General features: G+C 37.8%; 1 protein-coding gene across 3 annotated transcripts; it reads left to right on the top strand.

Annotated features, from left to right (window-relative positions):
* Nucleotides 1-437: 437 nt before the first annotated feature.
* Nucleotides 438-18,385, top strand: LOC103697683 (polyadenylate-binding protein-interacting protein 12-like). Of its 3 annotated transcripts, XR_015969308.1 has the most exons (11): nt 441-1,322; nt 1,436-1,546; nt 11,749-11,793; nt 11,869-11,941; nt 12,038-12,150; nt 12,281-12,340; nt 12,442-12,489; nt 12,597-12,665; nt 17,903-17,964; nt 18,048-18,174; nt 18,257-18,385. XR_015969308.1 is itself a non-coding variant. In XM_008779592.4 (10 exons), the coding sequence occupies exons 1-10, from the start codon at nt 765-767 to the stop codon at nt 18,103-18,105; spliced, it is 1,197 nt and encodes a 398-aa protein (XP_008777814.1). In that variant the 5' UTR covers nt 438-764; the 3' UTR covers nt 18,106-18,385. The 3 variants fall into 3 exon arrangements, 2 of the variants coding, with proteins under 2 accessions (XP_008777814.1, XP_008777813.1); XM_008779592.4 differs by having other exon boundaries at nt 438-1,322; nt 18,048-18,385; XM_008779591.5 differs by having other exon boundaries at nt 1,433-1,546; nt 18,048-18,385.
* Nucleotides 18,386-19,730: the final 1,345 nt, after the last annotated feature.

Below are 19,730 nucleotides of genomic sequence, written 5' to 3' on the forward strand. Positions count from 1 at the left end.
AGAATAAATTTATATTACATCATAATAATATTATACTATATCATATATTTATGTATTAATATATTATATTTTATTATGCTCTATTATATAATGCTATGCAATGTATTTTATTATACAAAAATATATCAAAGTTTCATTGTATTTTAAAAATATAATTATTAAATAATAAATAGTTTTTTATAAAAAAATTATTTCTGAAAACTCGATCCAATAATTCTGCAAACGATTTGCATGTTGCACTATGACATGGTGCAAGAGGCGTAGAGTTATAATTTCTTCTGCCGACGGTTTCTGAGAAAAACAAAAAAATACGGACGTGGTATCTCGACGAGGCACCTGCCCCATCGCGTACGCCAAGGCCACTCCGCGAGCTCCACGTATGCCAATGGTCATGCATGCACATGCCTCCATATATGCGATGTTTCCTCCGGGCGTCTGGCAGGCCTTTTTTTTCTTTTGAGTTTGAAACGAAAATTGAAAAAGAAATTAGAGAGGTTTAGACCTGTCCTTCGTAAGCCCATAGGATTACAGAAAAGGAAAAAAATTAAAAGGAAAATATGGAAAGGCGAGGAGGAGGGGAACGGACGATCCGATGACCTCATCTCGATGATCCCCATCCCTCAAATGGTTTCTCCCCGTCTTGGCGGTGCGGGGATCCCACCGGTGCGCCTACCCCTCTTCTCCCTCCTGATCTCCGTCCGCGCTCTCTAAATAGCGACTGCGAAGAGGAAGGAAAAAACGGAGAAGAAAGAAACCAAGACATCATGGCCGTTGTTGAGAACACGGGCGGCGTCGATCTCGAGGCGAATGCGAGGTCCTCAAGCCGGGATTTCGACGCCGGTGCAGCGCCGGACTCGCACGGCCCCAAGGATCTGGACGCCCGCCAGCCGGTGGTCCGGATGGTGGAGCCCGCCGGCGGCCTCCCCGTCCTCCGTCCCCACCACGACCCCGCCGCCGCCTTCTATATGAGGGTTCAGCAGTTCCAACCGCAGCACCGCGCGGCCGGCGCCGGCGACGGTGGCTTGGTGAAGGGCCTGGCGAGGAGCGGGACGGGGATGGTGCCGCAGCGGGCCAACGGCGTCATCGTCGGGAGGAGCGGCGACGAGGCGGCGGCGGCGGTCGCCGGCGGTGGCGAAGGGTTCAAGCGCGAGATGAGGGATTTGGAAGAGCTGCTCTCGAAGCTGAACCCGATGGCGGAGGAGTTTGTGCCGACGTCCCTCGCCAACCATGGATACGCCGCCGCCACCGGCGATGTCGCTGGGTTTTATTCTAATGGATTTGAGACGCAAAATGCTGGGGCGAATGGCGGTGGTGGAAGGCGGGTAAGTGTTTTGACCCCAATAGCTACCCTAATTTCGTCTATTTTCTCCCTAATATAGCCAACGTTATGATTTCTATTTTTCTTCTCTTACAATGGTTTATTTATTGAAAGAAGAAGAAGAACGGATATGGCCAGGGAAAGCGTCGAATGAACAGCCGGACGAGTTTGGCACAGCGAGAGGAGGTGATAAGGAGAACGGTTTATGTTGCTCACATTGATCATCAGGTAAAGACTCTTTGGCCAGAGTTTTTAGTTCTTCTCTTACATGGCTTATTTGTTTTCTGGATTGTGTTTCACTTAACTAGGTTTTATTAGGAGTTAGCTGTGAGTCATGCCTGCTGACACTTGTCCTCATCGAATGAAGATCCTAAAGTTTTTTGGCTTTTTGCTTTCCCCCTCATCTTTTTATTGGAGTTTGCTGTAGTTTGTAAGTGCTTGAAATGCTATAGAGCCATTATCAGTTTAGAGAATATTTCAATCAATGGGTGGCATTTTGGCAGAAGTATAGTTATGAAAATTGTGTAGGTTAGGCTTCAGCAGAATATGATGATGGAGAGGTCATGGAAGCTATTATTGGATTACAGTAGCTGTAAAGTGCTTCTAGAGCATGGAATGATGGCCGATGTCTATGTGTTGACTGAAATAAGCAATTGTTAGGAAAAAATGTCCCATTATGGATCAGCATTAAAAGTACTAGGATTGCATGTACATAATAGTGGCAGAGTGGATATTTAAGAATGTTGAGACACAAGATCAAATATTCTGGTAGTTTGGGTTTCATTAGTCTTAGCACTTGTAAGCTAGATAATAATTGTGGTTGTTATTATGTTGTTGTTGATGATGATGACGATGAGGGGATTGGGTTGGTTGAGTGGAGTGTTGTTGTAATGTATGCTTATGGAAATTGTGTTATGCCACAACTTTCTTGTATATATAGCATGTAGTTTGAAAGAACAAAGATAGAGAAGCTTATAAGTGCTAACCATTTGAAAAAGGAGATGACTTGGATCACCTAAAATCTGTTATGAAAGTGTTTTTTTCAACTTTGATGGAATCTTTGAACTCCATGACTAGAAGTTTCTTGGAAAGTATTGGATCAATGTTCAATTTTCAAGTAATGATTTGTATCGTGAATTCTAGACTCAGTTGATTCATCCATCTATTCCTTTTTTAACAACTGCAGATCTGAACTGAACAAAAGATCATATAAAATGAAATGCTTCACATGTTATGCAAAAAATGAAATAATTTGGGCTAAATGTAAGATTTACTAAATAAAGTGTAAATAAATTCCAGAATATATGTAGAGTTGAATTAACTAAATTTTCAGAGTGTATGCATTATATAAAAATGGATTATGAAGTTATTCAATATTGATACTTAATGATGCTATTTTTGTTCTTTTTTTTGGGTAAAGTATGATTCTAAGTTTTTGCTACTATAGCTCTAAACACAAATTTGTAAAATCCATGTTAGCTATGGTAAGATTTAATGTTGCCTAATAGTGCAGACAGCTGATATAGTAATTATTAGTCATCTGTGCCTATTGTAGAAAACATATGCATGGTGGGGACTTGCTTGATAAACATGTTTGTCATGCTCTTGAACATTTATGGCAAAGTAAAATTTTCAAACAAGCATGCCAAAAATTGTGAATCCTGTGTTTCTGCATTTTCATTATTTGGATTTTTAGAATGAAATGATATATTTTTGAGAAAAAGAAAGAGGGGGAGCATGCTTTAAATTTAGACAATATACTGAAAAAAAGAAATACCAGATCCTTGACCGTTTGTTCTGTGGTCATCGAGTTAGTACTCTTATTTGTTGAATATCCAACTGTTTTTCTCTTTGTATTGATTTATTTAAGATTGCATGATCCACTCTAGAAGGTTAAAAAAAAGTCATTAACAATCCTATTAGATTTGTCTTGAATCAAAAAATATGATTAAGGATCCTAAAATCGGCTTAATAAAGTTGCATCTGGCGAACTGGCTTTACATATCTTATTCTTGTGGCTTTCTCGAATTTTGCCTCGTGTGTAGCATATTGTGAGAGCTTAGAGAAGGAAGTTGACACCCTCTAACACTTAGAGCTCTACTTTGTCAGTATACATACTTCACCACTATATGTTCCACTAGTGTCTTCTCACAATAGTTGTCTGCATTTATCGGAGAACCTTCATTGTGAAGCATGATCTACTTAAACATTGCAAGTTTGCAATTTAAGGGTGCATACTTCTTGTTAAAAATACCATCGCCAGCTTGTTAAAATTGTATGTTATTTTTGGTCTTCTTTGGTACTCTATTCACACTTCACATTTTGATGTGATAACATTTTTTTGTCCATGCAAGATGAATCAACAAGACCATCATAATTTTTACCATTATTTCTGTATGACTTTCAATTTTTATGAATTATGATCCATTGACTACCAAAAGGAGAGGCTTATCTATATTCTATAAGTTGGGAAGGGTTCCAATTTTTTATATTTCTATTCAAAATTTACTGTCATTTATTCCAAGAGACAGTTAATGCTATTACTTCCCCGTTTTCCATTCCTAGTGATAAGTGCTTTATCACTTCAACCACCTTCAGATCGCAATTATCTCATGCCATTGCCCTTTGCATATCATGGCTAAGTTTCTATGATAAATGCTAAGTGCAACATCCATGAATTTGGTCAGCCAAATAGTACACCATGGCCATGGGTACATACATACATACTTATAGGCACATATATATACATACATATACACACACATATATACATATACATATATTTATATGTGTTTGTGTAAAACCTTTCTAATTGTGATGATGCACCACATACTGGTCTTTTATTTCACCTAGTTTAGTTTCTCTGCACATAATGCTCCATGAAGAGTTTTTGTATGCAGTCCTCTTGTCGTGCATTTCCTCATCACTATGTAGAGTTAACTTCAATTATTGACCTTCACTCATCATGGCTCTTAGTTCATTGATCATCAAATTACCAAAAGTAATTGGACTTTATTGATAATTGGCTTTATATGCTGCATGGAATCTGATTTTTCGGCCAGTCTTCTGTTTATTAGCCTCCACTCTAAATGTTTGACTAGTTAAATATTTTTAAATATTTCGCACCGTTGTTCAACAATGCAACGTGTGAGTTTGGTTTTAGTATTGAACTTGGGACAAGGGGACATGGGGACAAGGGGATACTGGTTTGAAATTAAATCAGTAAGGGGATAAAAAGAGCAAGCAAAGAGAATAAAAATGATTTGTGCAGGACAAACATTTTAGAAATCTAAAATGAAAAGTTGCAGACTTTATAGTGGTGAAGTACCTTCTAAAGAAATAGTTAACAACATTGCTTCTGTCTTTTTGTGTCAAGAACAAATGATGATTAGGGGTTTGCCGAAAACTGGCCAAACTGCGAATCTGACCCGAACCGGTCTCTTTGGTTTGGTTTATATCGGTTTTTCTTAAATTTTGTTTTGTGTTTATATCAGTTTGGTTGCAGTTTGAGTTTTTAGAAGACCAATTCAAACGACCCAACCCGACTCTTATGTGTGTGTGTGTATATATATATACTCAAATCGATCGGACCCGACCTATATGTGTGTGCCTATATATATATAGATACTTGAATTTTTTATTTTTTTATATTTTCTTATATATAAAATAAAATTTTTATGTTTAGACTTAGACTAGCCCATTTAGCCCAGTCCATTGACCATCAACCTTATATAATATGGAATTTTTTTTAGACCTAGTCTAGCCCATATTCCCCAACCCATTGAACGTCAACCCGATAAACTGATCCGAACAAAACCGAATTTCTCGGGTTGGTTTTAAGCGGTTTTTGTAGATAGTTAGTTTCGATTTCGGTTTTAGGAAATAAATTTAGATCGGTTCAGTTTGGGCTTTATCTTCAAACTGACCTGACTCGATTTATGCACATTCCTAATGATGGTATCTAGAAGCAGAAGAAGAAAATCCCTTTGCAACATGGGAAAATGGATAAACCTTTATAAATTGTGATTATATTGGCGATCCATCTTAGACAAGCAAAGCTGAAAATTTGACTATATAAAAATGTGAATTTCTGGACAGAGGCTAAAAAGAGTCATAATTATAATTTAGGCAAAATTAAGCGAGAGTTTCTTTGCAGAATGACAATGTGTGTGCATAAGTTTGGTACTGTTCAGGACATTCAAGTTTCAGCTATTGCTTGTATTTCAAAACCAGTAGAAACAAATCTCTGCTTTAGTTGGAGAACCGGAGAAATCTGATCTTGATCAATTCACAATAGACTATCTATTTGAGGGAACATGGCTGAAAATACTTATTGTAGGTTAGTTTTGTTAGAATTATATTGAGGAATTTTGTGGTACATTGTAAATCAAGTCGGAGCACTTTTAGGATTAGAAAATGGACTTGGAATTCTCTGGTGTCTCCTTTGTATGGATCAGATACTGAGCTAGCCTTTGAAGCAGGAAAACTATTTTCCTTTTTGTTTTTAGTGAATACTAAGTCTATTAGTCTTTTCTCATGTCTAATGCATTAGCTTTTCTTCTCCATTTTCTTCTCAATCATCTTCATCTTTCTCTTCTTCAATCCCTTCTTAATTTTCAGCAAAATAAAGCCATTTCATGTTGGAATTTCATTTGAGATTTACACAATGTTAAATCCAAATTTTACGTAAGATACATTTTTTAAAAATTTCATTAAAGGTACCATTTCATCTTAGAACATAGTAGTATGAAAACAAGAACAAATCAAAACAATGCCGCAAAATTCCAAGGATAACTACAAAGAGTATTAGGAAAAATGAGTAGCCAATGTAACCCCAAGTAGGATGAAGGAAACTAATAACCACATCCTAACCTTAGATCTATATCCCTTGAAAGCATGCGTTGAAAATGTTTTAGTGTTGAGAGTCAATAATTGGTGGGAAATTTATTTATTGATACTCATAAGAGAGATAATCATCATGGGGTTTCATTGTAACCCTTGGGGACTTGCATGGAAAAACACTCCATGAGAGATCAAACTCCATCATCAAAGTCCTTTATCTCATGGATCAACAAAAATTTGAGCCACTCACATGTGGTTCACATGTGCTTGATGCTAATTTCCAATGAGTTGATGTCAGAAAAAACATAAGAAAACCTATTATTGTTTGCAAACTGACAAGAGCACTAGGGGAATGTTTAAACAAATGTTTTAGCAAAAGTGCAATCATCAATAGCGGGATGGAGCATAAAGCCAAAAATTGTTGAAAAACTGTATGTTAGAAGGGATAAGGATAGGAAAAGTATCAGATTTTGAACCACTGTTTAGCAGCTAATGACAGCCAGAATAGACTTGGTATAGAATCAAAAAACAATATTATTCAAAAAAAGGCATTGCAACAACAGTCAATAATCTTAAGAACCCAATTGAGATCCGTCAGGACCACAAACACAAAACTAGCCTCAATTTATCATGGTATGACAGCAAGTAATCTAAGATAAACAACAATGACAACCCAATTGAGATCTTTCAGAGCCACAAACATAAAATTAGCCTCAACCTATCATAGTTTGACAGCAATTCTGATGAAGATAAACATGTCAATGTAGATTTGTCTTCACATTCTATCCAAATTACCGGTCAAGTGCCACTAACTGTCAACCAGCAGATATTTGCCCAATGGTATCGTTCTTGTTCTGATAGCAGAACCAAGCAGGGAGCTTTTTGCTGTATATACAAAAAACCAGTCCTTTCTTTCAAAATTATCAAGTATTTACTTTAGAGATCATGCAATTTTTCACCTATAAAAACTAGTTTATTGAACTGACTATTACAGATAAGTTTGAAGTTGGAGTTCTTAATGACCACTCACCTCACCTTGACCATGTCATGTAACCATTTAGAAATGTGGCACATGAATGCAACTGAAGAGTTTCATCATCTATCTTTTCCAAGTAAATGAAACTGAAGGACATCTATTTCAAGAGTTAGGTCGTAGAGTTTGTCATTGCCTTATGCAGTGATATTGGTATTAGTTATTGATCTAGTAAAGAACATGGCTGGGAGGATAAGAAGAGTCCATATCTGAAAGAAGTTCTTGGGTGTGGGCCTAAATATCTGAAATAATGTAAAAGGATCAATAGAAATGCTCTATAATCTCCTTGTCAACACAAGATCCTATCATATCTTATGGTAGATCCTTACAGCTGTCCTAACCCATCACTATGAACCCCATTACAAGATCCTATCATATCTTTTTTAACCTCAATTCCCTACACTCAGCAATCCATACAAACCACTACCTAAGTGAAGCAACAAAAGATCTCACATTAAGAAATGCTGAACTGGCCCGTACCAGTCGGTTCAGCCCGTACTGAACCGGTTCGATCTCTGATTGGGTCGGTACGGCCACAGAAATGGAACCAGCCGGTACAAGGCCAAACCGGACTGAATAGGACCGGTTTGGCCAGGACTCGATGCGAATCGGCACCGAGTTCGGTTTGATTTGCTAGAGTTCGGTTTGGCTTGTTGTGCGGTTCGGTACCAGTCCGAACCGGTATCGAACTGGTCCGGTAGCTGACTGGTATGCCACCCAGTACTGGTTTGGCGATTCTTGTCTAACATCCTTCATTCCTTCAGAATTTTTGGATGAATATCTAATCTCCCTTTTCCATATCGAGTCTCAATTATGCTTCCTAGATGTAACAAAACAACAATTCTAGTTATTCATCTTCCAATTGTGCCTTAGAACCTCGATATAGTTCAATTTAGCACCTTATTTGCTACGCTATGCCTCCCATTGCAGTTGTAATAATATTAACTCTTTATTATAAAAAAAATTTAATGTAATGTGAGCATGTCAAGTTGTGAGCTACAAGCTTGTTTATGGAGGTTAGTAATGTTTTGCACATGTTAACCATCAAAACCACTAAATATGAATTTTCAGAATTCCATCACACCAATTTATTTGGCATCCTATTCTACAAATCTTCAACAAGCACATAAAAAGAGGGTTTTTTGGTCTATTTTCCCTTGTTTGATGAAGAAACAATTGTCATTACTAAGAACACTGAAACATATGTTGGTACTGCATGGATCGGCCAGATGCATAGGGGGCGTGCAGGTTTGTTGAACCATGGAGAGGAGTTGGAAGTAGAACTGGTTGGGGAGGAGATAGAGAGGGAGAGGAGGCTTTTGTGGCAAATGAGCGACTTGGATGAGGTAGAGAGGAGGAAGAGGAGGCAGCCAGTTAGGGGTGAGGTGCTAAGAGAGAGAAGGCAGCGAGGGTGGCCGGTTTGGTGGTGGTGGTGGTGTGGGGAGAGAAAGGAGGCATTGGGAGCAAATGGTTGGTTAGGGGGAGGTAGAAAGAGAAAGAGGAAGAGTAGATGGCTGGCTAAGGTCGTGGTGCAAGAGAAAGGAGGCAGCAATGGTGGCTGGCTTGGTGGTGGTGGGGGTGAGGCAAGGGAGAGGATGCGGTGGTGGCAGCCGTCCGAGTGAGGGGGAGGGAGAGAAAGGATGAGGAGGTGGCGATTGGGGTGTAGTTGGTGGGTGCAGCATTGTTGGCAAACATGGGAGGAGATCTGAGGGAGAAGAAGAGGTAGGGTTAGGGTGATTGCAGATAGGACTTTTCCGATTCCCCTCTTTCCCTTTTTTTAACATTTCATGATAAAATAGATGATATAATAATATATGTTTTACAAAATTTGAAAACAATGGATATCAAATTTGAGTTGGACCTTATTTCAGTTTGGGCTTAAATTTTTAGGCCTGATCCAGCCCCTCAGATTGAAAATTGTAGACCAAGCCCAGCAAAAATTGGGCTGAGCTAGGCGAGGTTGGGTGGGCTTACGTGGGTCTATTTCAAAAAAAACATTAGCATTTGAGTCCTATTTATATTCCCGCTTTACTCTAATATAAGGTTAAGCATTTAAAACATATCCTTCTTTACCAACTTCCTTTTTGGCTTGACCTGTTTTTTGGTAGCTTTGAGGTAATCTTGAGCTTTTTTCTTGTAAAAGCTTCGTTGCAATCTGGTCAAGAGTTGGGGCCTATGGATTTGAATGATGTGTAGTTGATAAGCTTGTAAAAGTTGTTATTGTATAAAGTATGAACTATGTTAGTTCATAGCTGACTATGCTTTATAGATTTTTTTTTAAAAAACTACGTGCATATGTAGAGTGTATATATTTATACATACATACATACATACATACATACATATATATATATATATATATATATATATATATATATATATATATATATAATATTCCTTGATGTATCCTAGCTACATCATATCCTATTTTTCTCAAAATCTGTTGTATTGTGCATATTGTGTCATATCCTTATCCTATATTCGGATCCATGCTTTTTTTAGGGGCTATATGATGCTCCACCCAATATTCCTGCCTTCAACTATTTACCACTAAATGCTAGTATGGGACTATGTTTTCTTCCCCTCCTTTTTCTAGCCAACCAAGTCAAGCCTTTTTCTCCATATCTCCTCTCCAATAAGCTTTTCTGATCATTTTACTAGCTTGGCTAACCAACTCATTTTCTCAGAAACTTTATTCTCCACCACATATTGGCATAGATGTTTGCAGAAGATCGATCTTGTCCAAAAGCACATAACTAGAAATATGCATGTTTCACTTCTTTATACACTTCATGTGAGATGTTTGCTGATCATTAGAAAATGAATAACTTAATAGTTCCCAAGTACTATTATCCTGTTGAGAATCTGATGGCTTTTATGTATGAATGATGTAGATTGTGTAGACTCTACTCCGAATTGAGAAAGATGTCATGTGAAATAGTGTTTAAAACATTATTAATTAATATATCCTCGGATCATCTTGATTTTTTACTCCGATTTATTACTCACTACTTTCTTATTAGAGGAAAACTGAGGCACATTGAAATCACTGTCACTCCTGAACACTAGGGATTCTACATTAGGTCCTAGACGTCAAGGACTTGACATGCTTTAGGGTCATTAGCTATATCCATCTGTATCTAGATATATCCTATGACACTAAAATACCATCCATGCTTTTAAATTCACTAAATTTAAGCATGTTCGATTAAATTCACACAATCTGTAGCTTTCTTGCAAGAAGATGATAAGAAGCCTATGAGTGTTGTTTAGACCGTCTATGAAAATTTCTTTCTTTACATCTCATGGCTTCAATGGTACAAGTCAATACTTTAATCTAAATCATTTTCTTGCCCACCCTTGTGATTATCTATGATGCATGGACGTGTAGAATACGGATACGACACGATACGGATATGTGGATACAACGAATCTTGAAAAGGTAGGATATGATGAGATGACTAGGATACGTCAATATGTTTATATATATTTTATACGTGTATTGACACGTACACACATTTATACATGTTTATATATTTAAAAAGAATAAAGCATGGCAGGCTATCAAAATAAGTAAGTCCATTTTTTCATAATAGCATATTTAGTTATTCAAATCTTTAGATCCCAATCCATATCTTGTATTTTATATTAATATCATAGACTACAGCTGACTATTCACCATTAAAAGTTTAGGATGAGAAAAAAGAAAGAATAGAACCTCCCCATCATATTTGGAGGTGCTGGAGAAGTATTTCTAGTGTATCCGGAAAATAACCAGAGTTTTTTGTTCTAAATTTTGAAAAATTGGATATTTAATACAAGTATCATACATGTATCCAAGAAGTAGCCACTTATTTGTATCTGATAGGTATCTGTACGGACGTGCATGTGATTGGAAGCATCCTGGCTTCCTAGCTGACATTCTTTTGCCATAATATGTTGAAGCTCCCTGTTGTCCTATTCCGTTTATGAATTTCAATGCAAATACTCATTCTTGCATTTCTCTCTAACCACACTTTATCTACACCCATTAATCAAGAGGCCCGCATTGTAGGGATCTAAGGCAATTCCCAAGGCCTATCTGATGATTCCTATGCCCCCATTTTTTTTCAAAGTAAAATTGTTTTGAACTAGCTCTTTCTTTATTGTAATCCACAATGCAGAGTGTGGGTAGGCCTAATATGTCCTTACTCAGCATTGTGTCAAAGGGTATGAAGAAACCAGCACTTGGCTGTTTTGAGAAAAGAACATGGGAGTGATTTACTATGGGAAACATCATCAGTAACTATTATCTGTGCAGCTGATTGTTTTTTACACTTTGTTTCGATAGGTTATGGTTTATGAAACCTTTGCATCACTTGTAAAACAGGCATCAGAAAATTAGTATTCCTTGATTTACAGGATTTCTACATTGAGGCCAGGAAGTTTATTTTCTGTTTATGTTACTGTTAGGTTGTTTTTTGTTAAATACAAAAAGAGTTCTGTTTACCTCGTTGCTTTTGTCCTTCATTTTAATGAGGGGAAAAGTTTGATATATAACTCTTTTGGGATTTAGGTTACTGAAGAACAGCTTGCAGCACTCTTCATTAAGTGTGGACAGGTAAATTTTTTTCATCTCCTCTGAATTTGTTGGAATTTAATGCATATAAAATTTATCTTTTCCTTACTGCCAAAGGTTGTTGACTGCCGTATGTGCGGGGATCCAAACTCTGTTCTTCGTTTTGCTTTCATAGAGTTCACTGATGAGGGTAATTACCAATATTTACATGTATTTGCACGCTTAGCTTCTCATATTAAAAACTTTAAATATCATTGATTGATGTCATGGGCTGATGCAACTTTAGAAGGTGCAAGGGCTGCTTTAAATCTGTCGGGAACTGTGCTTGGATTTTACCCAGTAAGGGTGCTTCCTTCCAAGACTGCGATTGCCCCTGTCAACCCAACATTTTTGCCAAGGGTAAGAGATTTGAAATATTTATGCTACTCTATAGATATAGATACCATACTTTTTATGTATCAAATCTATTCCTTGCCTTGATATCTTACTAACTAGTGGTTAACTATATAACCATTGCTGTGGCCTTTAGTCTGATGATGAACGTGAGATGTGTGCAAGGACTGTTTATTGTACAAATATTGACAAGAAGGTAGACTATAAGTTTGTCTAATCATTCTTTCAATTTTTTTATTACATCTTTAATGCATCTTCAGAGCCATTTTTCCTATCAATCCTGTTTACTTTATGCAGGTGTCACAGGCAGAAGTTAAACTCTTCTTTGAGACTATATGTGGAGAGGTTTGCTGTCTCTATGGGCAAATTTTGGTCTATTATTGTTGTTGTTGTTGTTATTGTTATTGTTATTGCTATTATTATCATAGGTTGTGACATCTTGTATGGTACAGGTCTATCGCTTGAGATTGCTTGGAGATCATCATCATTCCACTCGCATTGCATTTGTTGAGTTTGTGATGGTTAGTATCTCTGGCTTTCTGCATTAATGCTGAACTATCACCATCAACATATGTAACTTTTTTGCCCTTGAAAGTGGATAGCTGTGTTTGCAACGAGGAAAATTTCCTACTGCTGAAATTTTATAAGTATGGCAAAGAAAAAAAAGGATTCAAAGAAATCAAAATTCTTACCTTTTGTATCATAACATGCATAAATTTGCGTTTCTTGTCTTCTCTCTATGCTGCTTTTATCTATTACTATTTGCTGTTTCATGATTTTTACTAGATTTTTTTCGACAGTTGTTCCCTTTACCAATTTGTTGTTCGGTTAGTGTAGGTATTCTCTTATGGCTTTGATCCAAGAATCTGCCAAATAAAACTTGAAAAGTTTAAATTTTTAAATAATTTTGAGATTTTAATTTGCTGATGAAAAACCAAAGAACAATATTTGGTGTTGTTTATGTCAGTAGTTCTTTCTCAAATGGCTATACTAATTTTTCTGTAGTTATTATGTATGTCTATCTATTTTGGAGTGTTTCGGATGATAACACAAACTTTATGTTAAAGACAGAATATCTGGAAGTGATATGAAGCAAATTAAGATGGAAAGTTCGTTGTACTAGTGCATACTACCCTATACAGGGCGTAACATATCGTACCGATATTGAATTGATAGTCTGTACAGGGGGTGTACTGAGTCTCCATACGCTGAGTTGACGATATTTTATCAGCATGGTACTAATATATAGTTTGGGACCAAGATTGCGAATCTTGAACAAGAGTTTAGTATTTTTTGTATCATGTCCCATGATATGATGCAAGTGGATTACAACTTCACCAATTTATTGTTAGATATTAGTTTCATGGAACAGAGTACTCAATGCTCCAGTTGTACATTGATGGTTTGGTAGTAGTTTTTGATTGTCCAGTGGGAGGTCCTTTGCCAAGATATTGCATTTGAAGACCCTAGATATGTATGGGCTTGGTTCATCGAATGACCCGTACGACCAGTGCAATTTAGTATGCAGGCTTTGGCCCGATAGCTGTGTGCAAATCAGCTTGGACTTGTGGATGCATACATGTTCTTTAGGCTCATATCCAAGCTATAGCTATGACTAGATGTGATTAGCCTAAAGGTTTTTATTTAGTTTAGTCTGTAGCCCTTCTTTTTTATTGAATTGAGTGAAGACTTTTTAGCAAATGTTTTTCTTTTTTTTTTCCCTAAAATTATTTACTGCATGGTACAATATCAGTATAAAATTATGTACTGTATAAAATTATATGGTGACTGGTGCCCAAGTCTTCATCTTTTGTTCCCTTTATAAGTCCAAACTGGGTAAATAAGTGATTGATGAGATATGATTTATATCCTAATCTTTTAGGATCTTAATTTGTGTGACATTAGTTGATATGTTCTGGAGATCCACTTTCGAGTTTAAGGAGTCCTTTTTAGTGTCGAACTATATTGAAACTCTAGTCATAATAGATGAGTAATTTCTTGAGGAGCAAGTATAATAGTTTTGGTATCTATAAAGAGTGTTTCAGAGTTTCATTTGGAATATTTTGTTTGAAAAAGATTTTGGCCATGTTCAGCCCTCTTGTTTCCTATCTCGTTCCCCTCTTTTAGATTTATCTTTATCTCTGCTAATATTATCCCTGGTTTTCCTCTACTAAATCTCACTATGAAATCTGCTAAATGAATTTTTGTTATAGGAGTACTATGGACCACCAAACAATTGACAAGCTCGTCGAAAACTTTTTCCAGACCTTTACCTCATCTAAGAACCTAAACAGAAAGTTTTGGTACTTTTTTTAATTTTATAATCACAAAAAAACATTTATCTACCTTGTTTTTGTTAGCAGGATGATAAGGTAATTTTTATCATACAGGAGATATTTTTCCAAACCCTTCAGCCCTTTTGTACATTGTAGTCCATCCTCAGTCCTGCATCACTTGCTTTTGGCCTTTTAATGAAAGGACCATGCTTTGTTTATTGGATAGGTCCTCTTAATGCTTTCAATACCTGCAAGTTTAGAAAAGTTGTATTTTATATTTTGAGGAACATGTTGTGATTCCTTCTACCTATTTCTAAGGAATCGGGATGGTAAGTCATGTATTAAAATTTTAGATTCTAACTGTCTCGTTTGGTGTTATAAACATCATGCATAGCATCTCTAATAAAAAAATAATGACGTTCTTATCATAAAGAGTTTAACATTCCATTATGAAGCTAACCAAGGTTGCAAATAGTCCAATTTTAACTCTCGAGTATGAAGAAGTGATGTTCAGGCCAAAGCTTTCCAAGATTTATTTAAAAAGAGTACTTATAATCAAGGTACGCCGAATTGGTACCGATCGGCGTACCGGTGGTGACATGGACCAAGGCGGTACCGGTTTGGGCCGTATCGAATCGGTACCGATCCGGTCCGCCGCATGCGCTGCCCGCATTTCTCCGCATTTTTCCGCGTTTTCTCTGCGTTTTCCCATGTTTCCTGCGTTTCCACAGGCGAGGCCGCGCACACGGGATGCGGAATGCTCGCGACCATGTCTTTTTCTTTTTCGTTTCTTCTTTTTTTTTTCTTTCTCTTCTTCTTCCCGATTCTTCTCCTTCCTTGTCCTTTCTTCTCCTCTCTCCTCTCTTCTCCTCTCTTTCCCCCTTCTCTTGCGAGCAAGGAAGGGCGAGCACCCCGTCGAGGATCACCCCGACGAGGCCCGGTATCGGTAAGTCTTCTTCTTCTTCTCCTCTTTCTCTTCTTCTTCATCTTCTTCCTCTTCTTTCTTACTCTTTCTCCATCTTCTTCTTCCCCATGCGTGCGGGCGCGCTGCCCCGCGCATACTGGTGTGAACCGGTCTGGTTCGCATCAGTGCGCACCGGGAATAGGGGCTGGAACCGTTTTCCATAGCTGAACCGTACCGGTTGGCTCTGGTACCGGTACGGTACGTGCTGAACCGGCCGGTACGGGCCGGTTCAGCATACCTTGGTTATAATGCATGTGCTAATGGTTGTGGCTACCGCTGAAGATTTTAGATATAGGATAAATTTTAACAGGATTTTAACATTAGTTATGTGCCAATATATCTTCATCATGATTGTTGTATATTTATTTGGTATATTACATTATTAATCTAGGTAAGCTTGAATTTTGCTCTGGCGAAGAAATCACCATTTTTGGATTTTGGGGATGCAGGATTCTTGCATACATAAAATCATGGAAATTCCAACTTAAGGAAAGTTTCCCCCATGTATTCAAGTTCAGTAATGTTAGGATTCTTTTTATGCTGGCTTACCATAGTTTAAACATCAAAGGAAGAAATCTAATTAGAGTAATTATGAGAATTGAAAATTGGGAAATGTAGTTGCAGATATTTCTAAAACCAGGCTAGTCTGCCGATCCCAGGCGTGGCCAGTGTTCAACCATATCTGTGACTTTGTAAGGTCTTTGTGGTGCTGAGTGCATTTGGAACCAATCATTCTGTACTTGTAACATGCAGTTGGATTCTCCAGATCTTTCTAAACCTGGATCTTGGGTTGGTGCATATTTAGTTAGAAACTAAAACATTGGCTTTGGTTTTAGTTCTTTATTATATGGATGCTATATTGCAGGTTTTGCTTTCCTTGTTTGGAGATATGTTTATGGAATTTAACCTGCTCGTTTTGTGGCTTTCAAATGCTGTTCTATGAAGAACTTTGAGCTATTGCAGACTTTTCATATAATTATGTAGTGGGTTCCATTGCTGTTAATGCGATAAGTTGATGCACCGCAAATTTTATCATTCCAAAATAAATATAAAACTTTCAAGATATTCCCAGTTGCAGTATATTGCGAGAAGAAAATGACATTTGACCCCCTAAAGGTCACCCGAGGAGGGTGTAAACCTGGTTTCCTGTGAACGTCTGACAGCAGAATGACCTTCTTGACCCTGAAAGACACCCCAACCCTTGTGAACTGGATGTGATGCAATTACATTCTTTTCAGGTAGCTTCTGGTGGACATGTAGTAGTGCTCCAGTGATTTTCACTAGATGTGTTATACCTGTATGTTACTAGGTGCTTTCAGTTCCCTAAGGAAAATTGATATGAGAGTTAAAAAATCATTGATGTGTCACCTTTCTTAGATACTGTTGTATATCAGATGGTTTCGATAACATGATTAACACTGTCATATTTCTATTGTAATATTTGGATGTTCTGATGGCAGATCTGTTAGAGATTAGAATTAGGTAAAGTTATGGAAAAAATGGAGAAATTCAGTTGAATGAGAAACAAGGTACTGATGATAAATGATATATTAAGAACTTACTATAATGCAACATCTGCCTTAATAGGTACTCGTTTCAGAATCTAGAAGAATGGAGGCCTAGTTCATATGCCAGAGGGTGGAAAAAGGATCTAGAGCTCGTTGCTAGGTGCTTTCAGTTCACTAAGGAAAATTGATATGAGAGTTAAAATATCATTGATGTGTCACCTTTCTTAGATACTGTTACACATCATATGGTTTCCATACCATGATTAACACTGTCATATTTCTATTGTAAGATGGTTTCCATACCATGATTAACACTGTCATATTTCTATTGTAAGATTTGGATGTTCTGATGGCAGATCCGTCAGAGATTAGAATTAGGACACATCAGATGGTTTCCATAACATGATTAACCCTGTCATATTTCTATTGTAATATTTGGATGTTCTGAAGGCAGATCTGTCAGAGATTAGAATTAGGTAGAATTATGGAAAAATTGGAGAAATTCAGTTGAATGAGAAACAAGGTACTGATGATAAATGATATATTAAGAACTTACTATAATGCAACATCTGCCTTAATAGGTATTCGTTTCAGAATCTAGAAGAATGGAGGCCTGGTTCATTTGCCAGAGGGTGGAAAAAGGATCTAGAGCTCATTGCTGAAGGCATATACTAAATGATCTGATTTGTGCCTTTTCTGTGTATTTATAAGTTATTGGATTTGTCGAATACAGATTAAATTTTTTCTCATGTTCTCGCACCCTGAGCATCAATGAAATTTGGAAGCTGTGTAGAGTTTTCCAATCTATCATTGCTAGGCCATCTCCTTTTCTCCTCCTGCCTTCCTTATCCGCCTACTGATTTGATCTTGTGAAAGTGCTTGAAATCCTTTTCTTTAATGCTTATTTGGGCCCCTGGATCTAGAGTCCGCTCAACTATTGTGCAGTCTCTCTTACGCATTTTAAACACAAATTTGATGCCAAAATACATTATTTAAAAATTGCATTGCAGGCTGAGAGTGCGACTGGTGCCCTCCACTTAAGTGGCTCGATACTGGGATCCTTGCCGATAAGGTATGTTTTCTTGTATCTTATTTGAATTTATGGATGTTTCATTTTTCATCGGTCTTAGTCTCATCTCCTTGTAAACAATTTAGGGTAAGCCCGTCAAAGACACCTGTGCGGCCACGGGGTCCTCGCCAACCCATGCATTGAAACTTTTAGGTCCATGACATGGCTGATAGCACTCTTATATATATACACATAATATAAAGGAATTTTAAGGTATATCTCTTTTGGTTTATAAGTTGTTTCTATGTATTTTTTTTTTACGTTTTGTACCTTTGGCATATCTTTCTATGTCTAGGGGGATGGATTGTTCTTTTCTGGCACATAGAGTTGGTTGGGACGTCGAGGCTTTGGACATTTATGAGTAGGCAATGGAACAAATATCCCCCGGATATCTATGAAAGAAACTGTTTCAGTTGTCCGAAAATCTTGCTGACTCTATAACCCTTGAGTTCTTGCTGGAAGAAGCTTTTCTGGTTGCTTCTCATCTATTACTTCTATAGATTATGAAAGGAAAGCTTGCATCCTGCTACACCTACCGGCTTTGAAGTTCATGAACTTTCCCTGGATAAATTTTTACGTATCTATGAAGAATACCCTCTCCTCAGGCATTGTGGATTAATTTATATACCTATTTCACGATTAGGGACCTCATCAGTGTGAGAATATTGTTACCGATCGCTGATCGCTGACCTCATCAATGCTTAATGTTGAATGAATTCTGGTATTGGTCAGAAATTGCCACCTGTCATGATTCACATATAGGTTAAAGCTTAACAGTTCTGGAACCAAAAGGAATTCAATAAAATTTGCAACCCTAGTTTTGAATCCGTTCTGGTGTTCTTGGTCTCTACTGCAAAAAAGGATCAAGAGAGAACTGAGAATAATAGTACCATGCAGCTGTTGGAATTTTTGAGAAATGGCTCAGGCTATTTAGTTAGGTTCTAAACATTAATCCTCAGATCCTGTATCAAGGACCTTGTTCTTGAACATGTAAATGTAAAGGAAAAAAAAAAGGAGAAAAAAGAAAGAAAGAAAGAAAGAAAAGCCTTCCTCAAGATAGAATTGGAGCATATGCGAGAAATCCGTACGCCCTGTTTGCTAATAAGCCCCAAACAAAGTTATCAACCGAGCTCCTCTTCCATGATTGGCTCCAAACTCCTTGACAAGAAGGCAAACTCTCTCTTGCTGCACGCATGACCAACGGGCGTAGCCTGCCACCTCCCTCTCAAGCATCCTTCGATGATTAGCTGCCCGATCTCAGCGTCGCTCCTCTGCGAGGCCAGCTCCTCGAACTCCTTCGCTGTCATCAGAACCTTGATCCGGTGCGAGCCTTTCGATGACTGCAAGCTTCGAACTAGTCCTCGAGGCTCCAAGGGGCGAACCGGATTGCTCTTACCCATACAACCGCCCATTATGCTCTCAAGATCTATAGCCTTCTGGAATCAGTTCACAAATTTCTGGGCAATAGAAAGCATATATGTAGGGATGGGTGGTGCCGGCACCGGCAAGGAATGGATAACCATGAGAAAGTTTCGGGCGGACGTGACGCATGGAGGCTTCCTTTGCGTCCGAGAACCGCTTGATTGTGAGGACACGGCACACGAGCTCGCGGGTCTTCGGCATGGTTTCGGTTGGCGTTCTCGTGCGCCTGGTGACAGATACCTGTGCAATCAGTGGGGGCTTTTCTATTTGTAACGTCACATCTTGCAAGAATCTTAGACAACTCATTCTAGTATCTGACGGCCTTTCGGTTATCACTTGTCTGCATC

The sequence above is a fragment of the Phoenix dactylifera genome, chromosome 10, assembly GCF_051530095.1.
Source record: "Phoenix dactylifera cultivar Ajwa chromosome 10, Ajwa_hap1_PhDact_Kaust_v1.1, whole genome shotgun sequence".
Lineage (NCBI taxonomy): Eukaryota > Viridiplantae > Streptophyta > Magnoliopsida > Arecales > Arecaceae > Phoenix > Phoenix dactylifera.

Bases quoted from the DNA above. Each gene is read 5' to 3' on its own strand.
- LOC103697683 (XM_008779591.5), top strand. From the start codon at position 765: ATGGCCGTTGTTGAGAACACGGGCGGCGTCGATCTCGAGGCGAATGCG. The intron at 11,794-11,868 runs GTAAATTTTTTT...TTACTGCCAAAG, and splicing joins TCTTCATTAAGTGTGGACAG to GTTGTTGACTGCCGTATGTG. The intron at 11,942-12,037 runs GTAATTACCAAT...ATGCAACTTTAG, and splicing joins CATAGAGTTCACTGATGAGG to AAGGTGCAAGGGCTGCTTTA.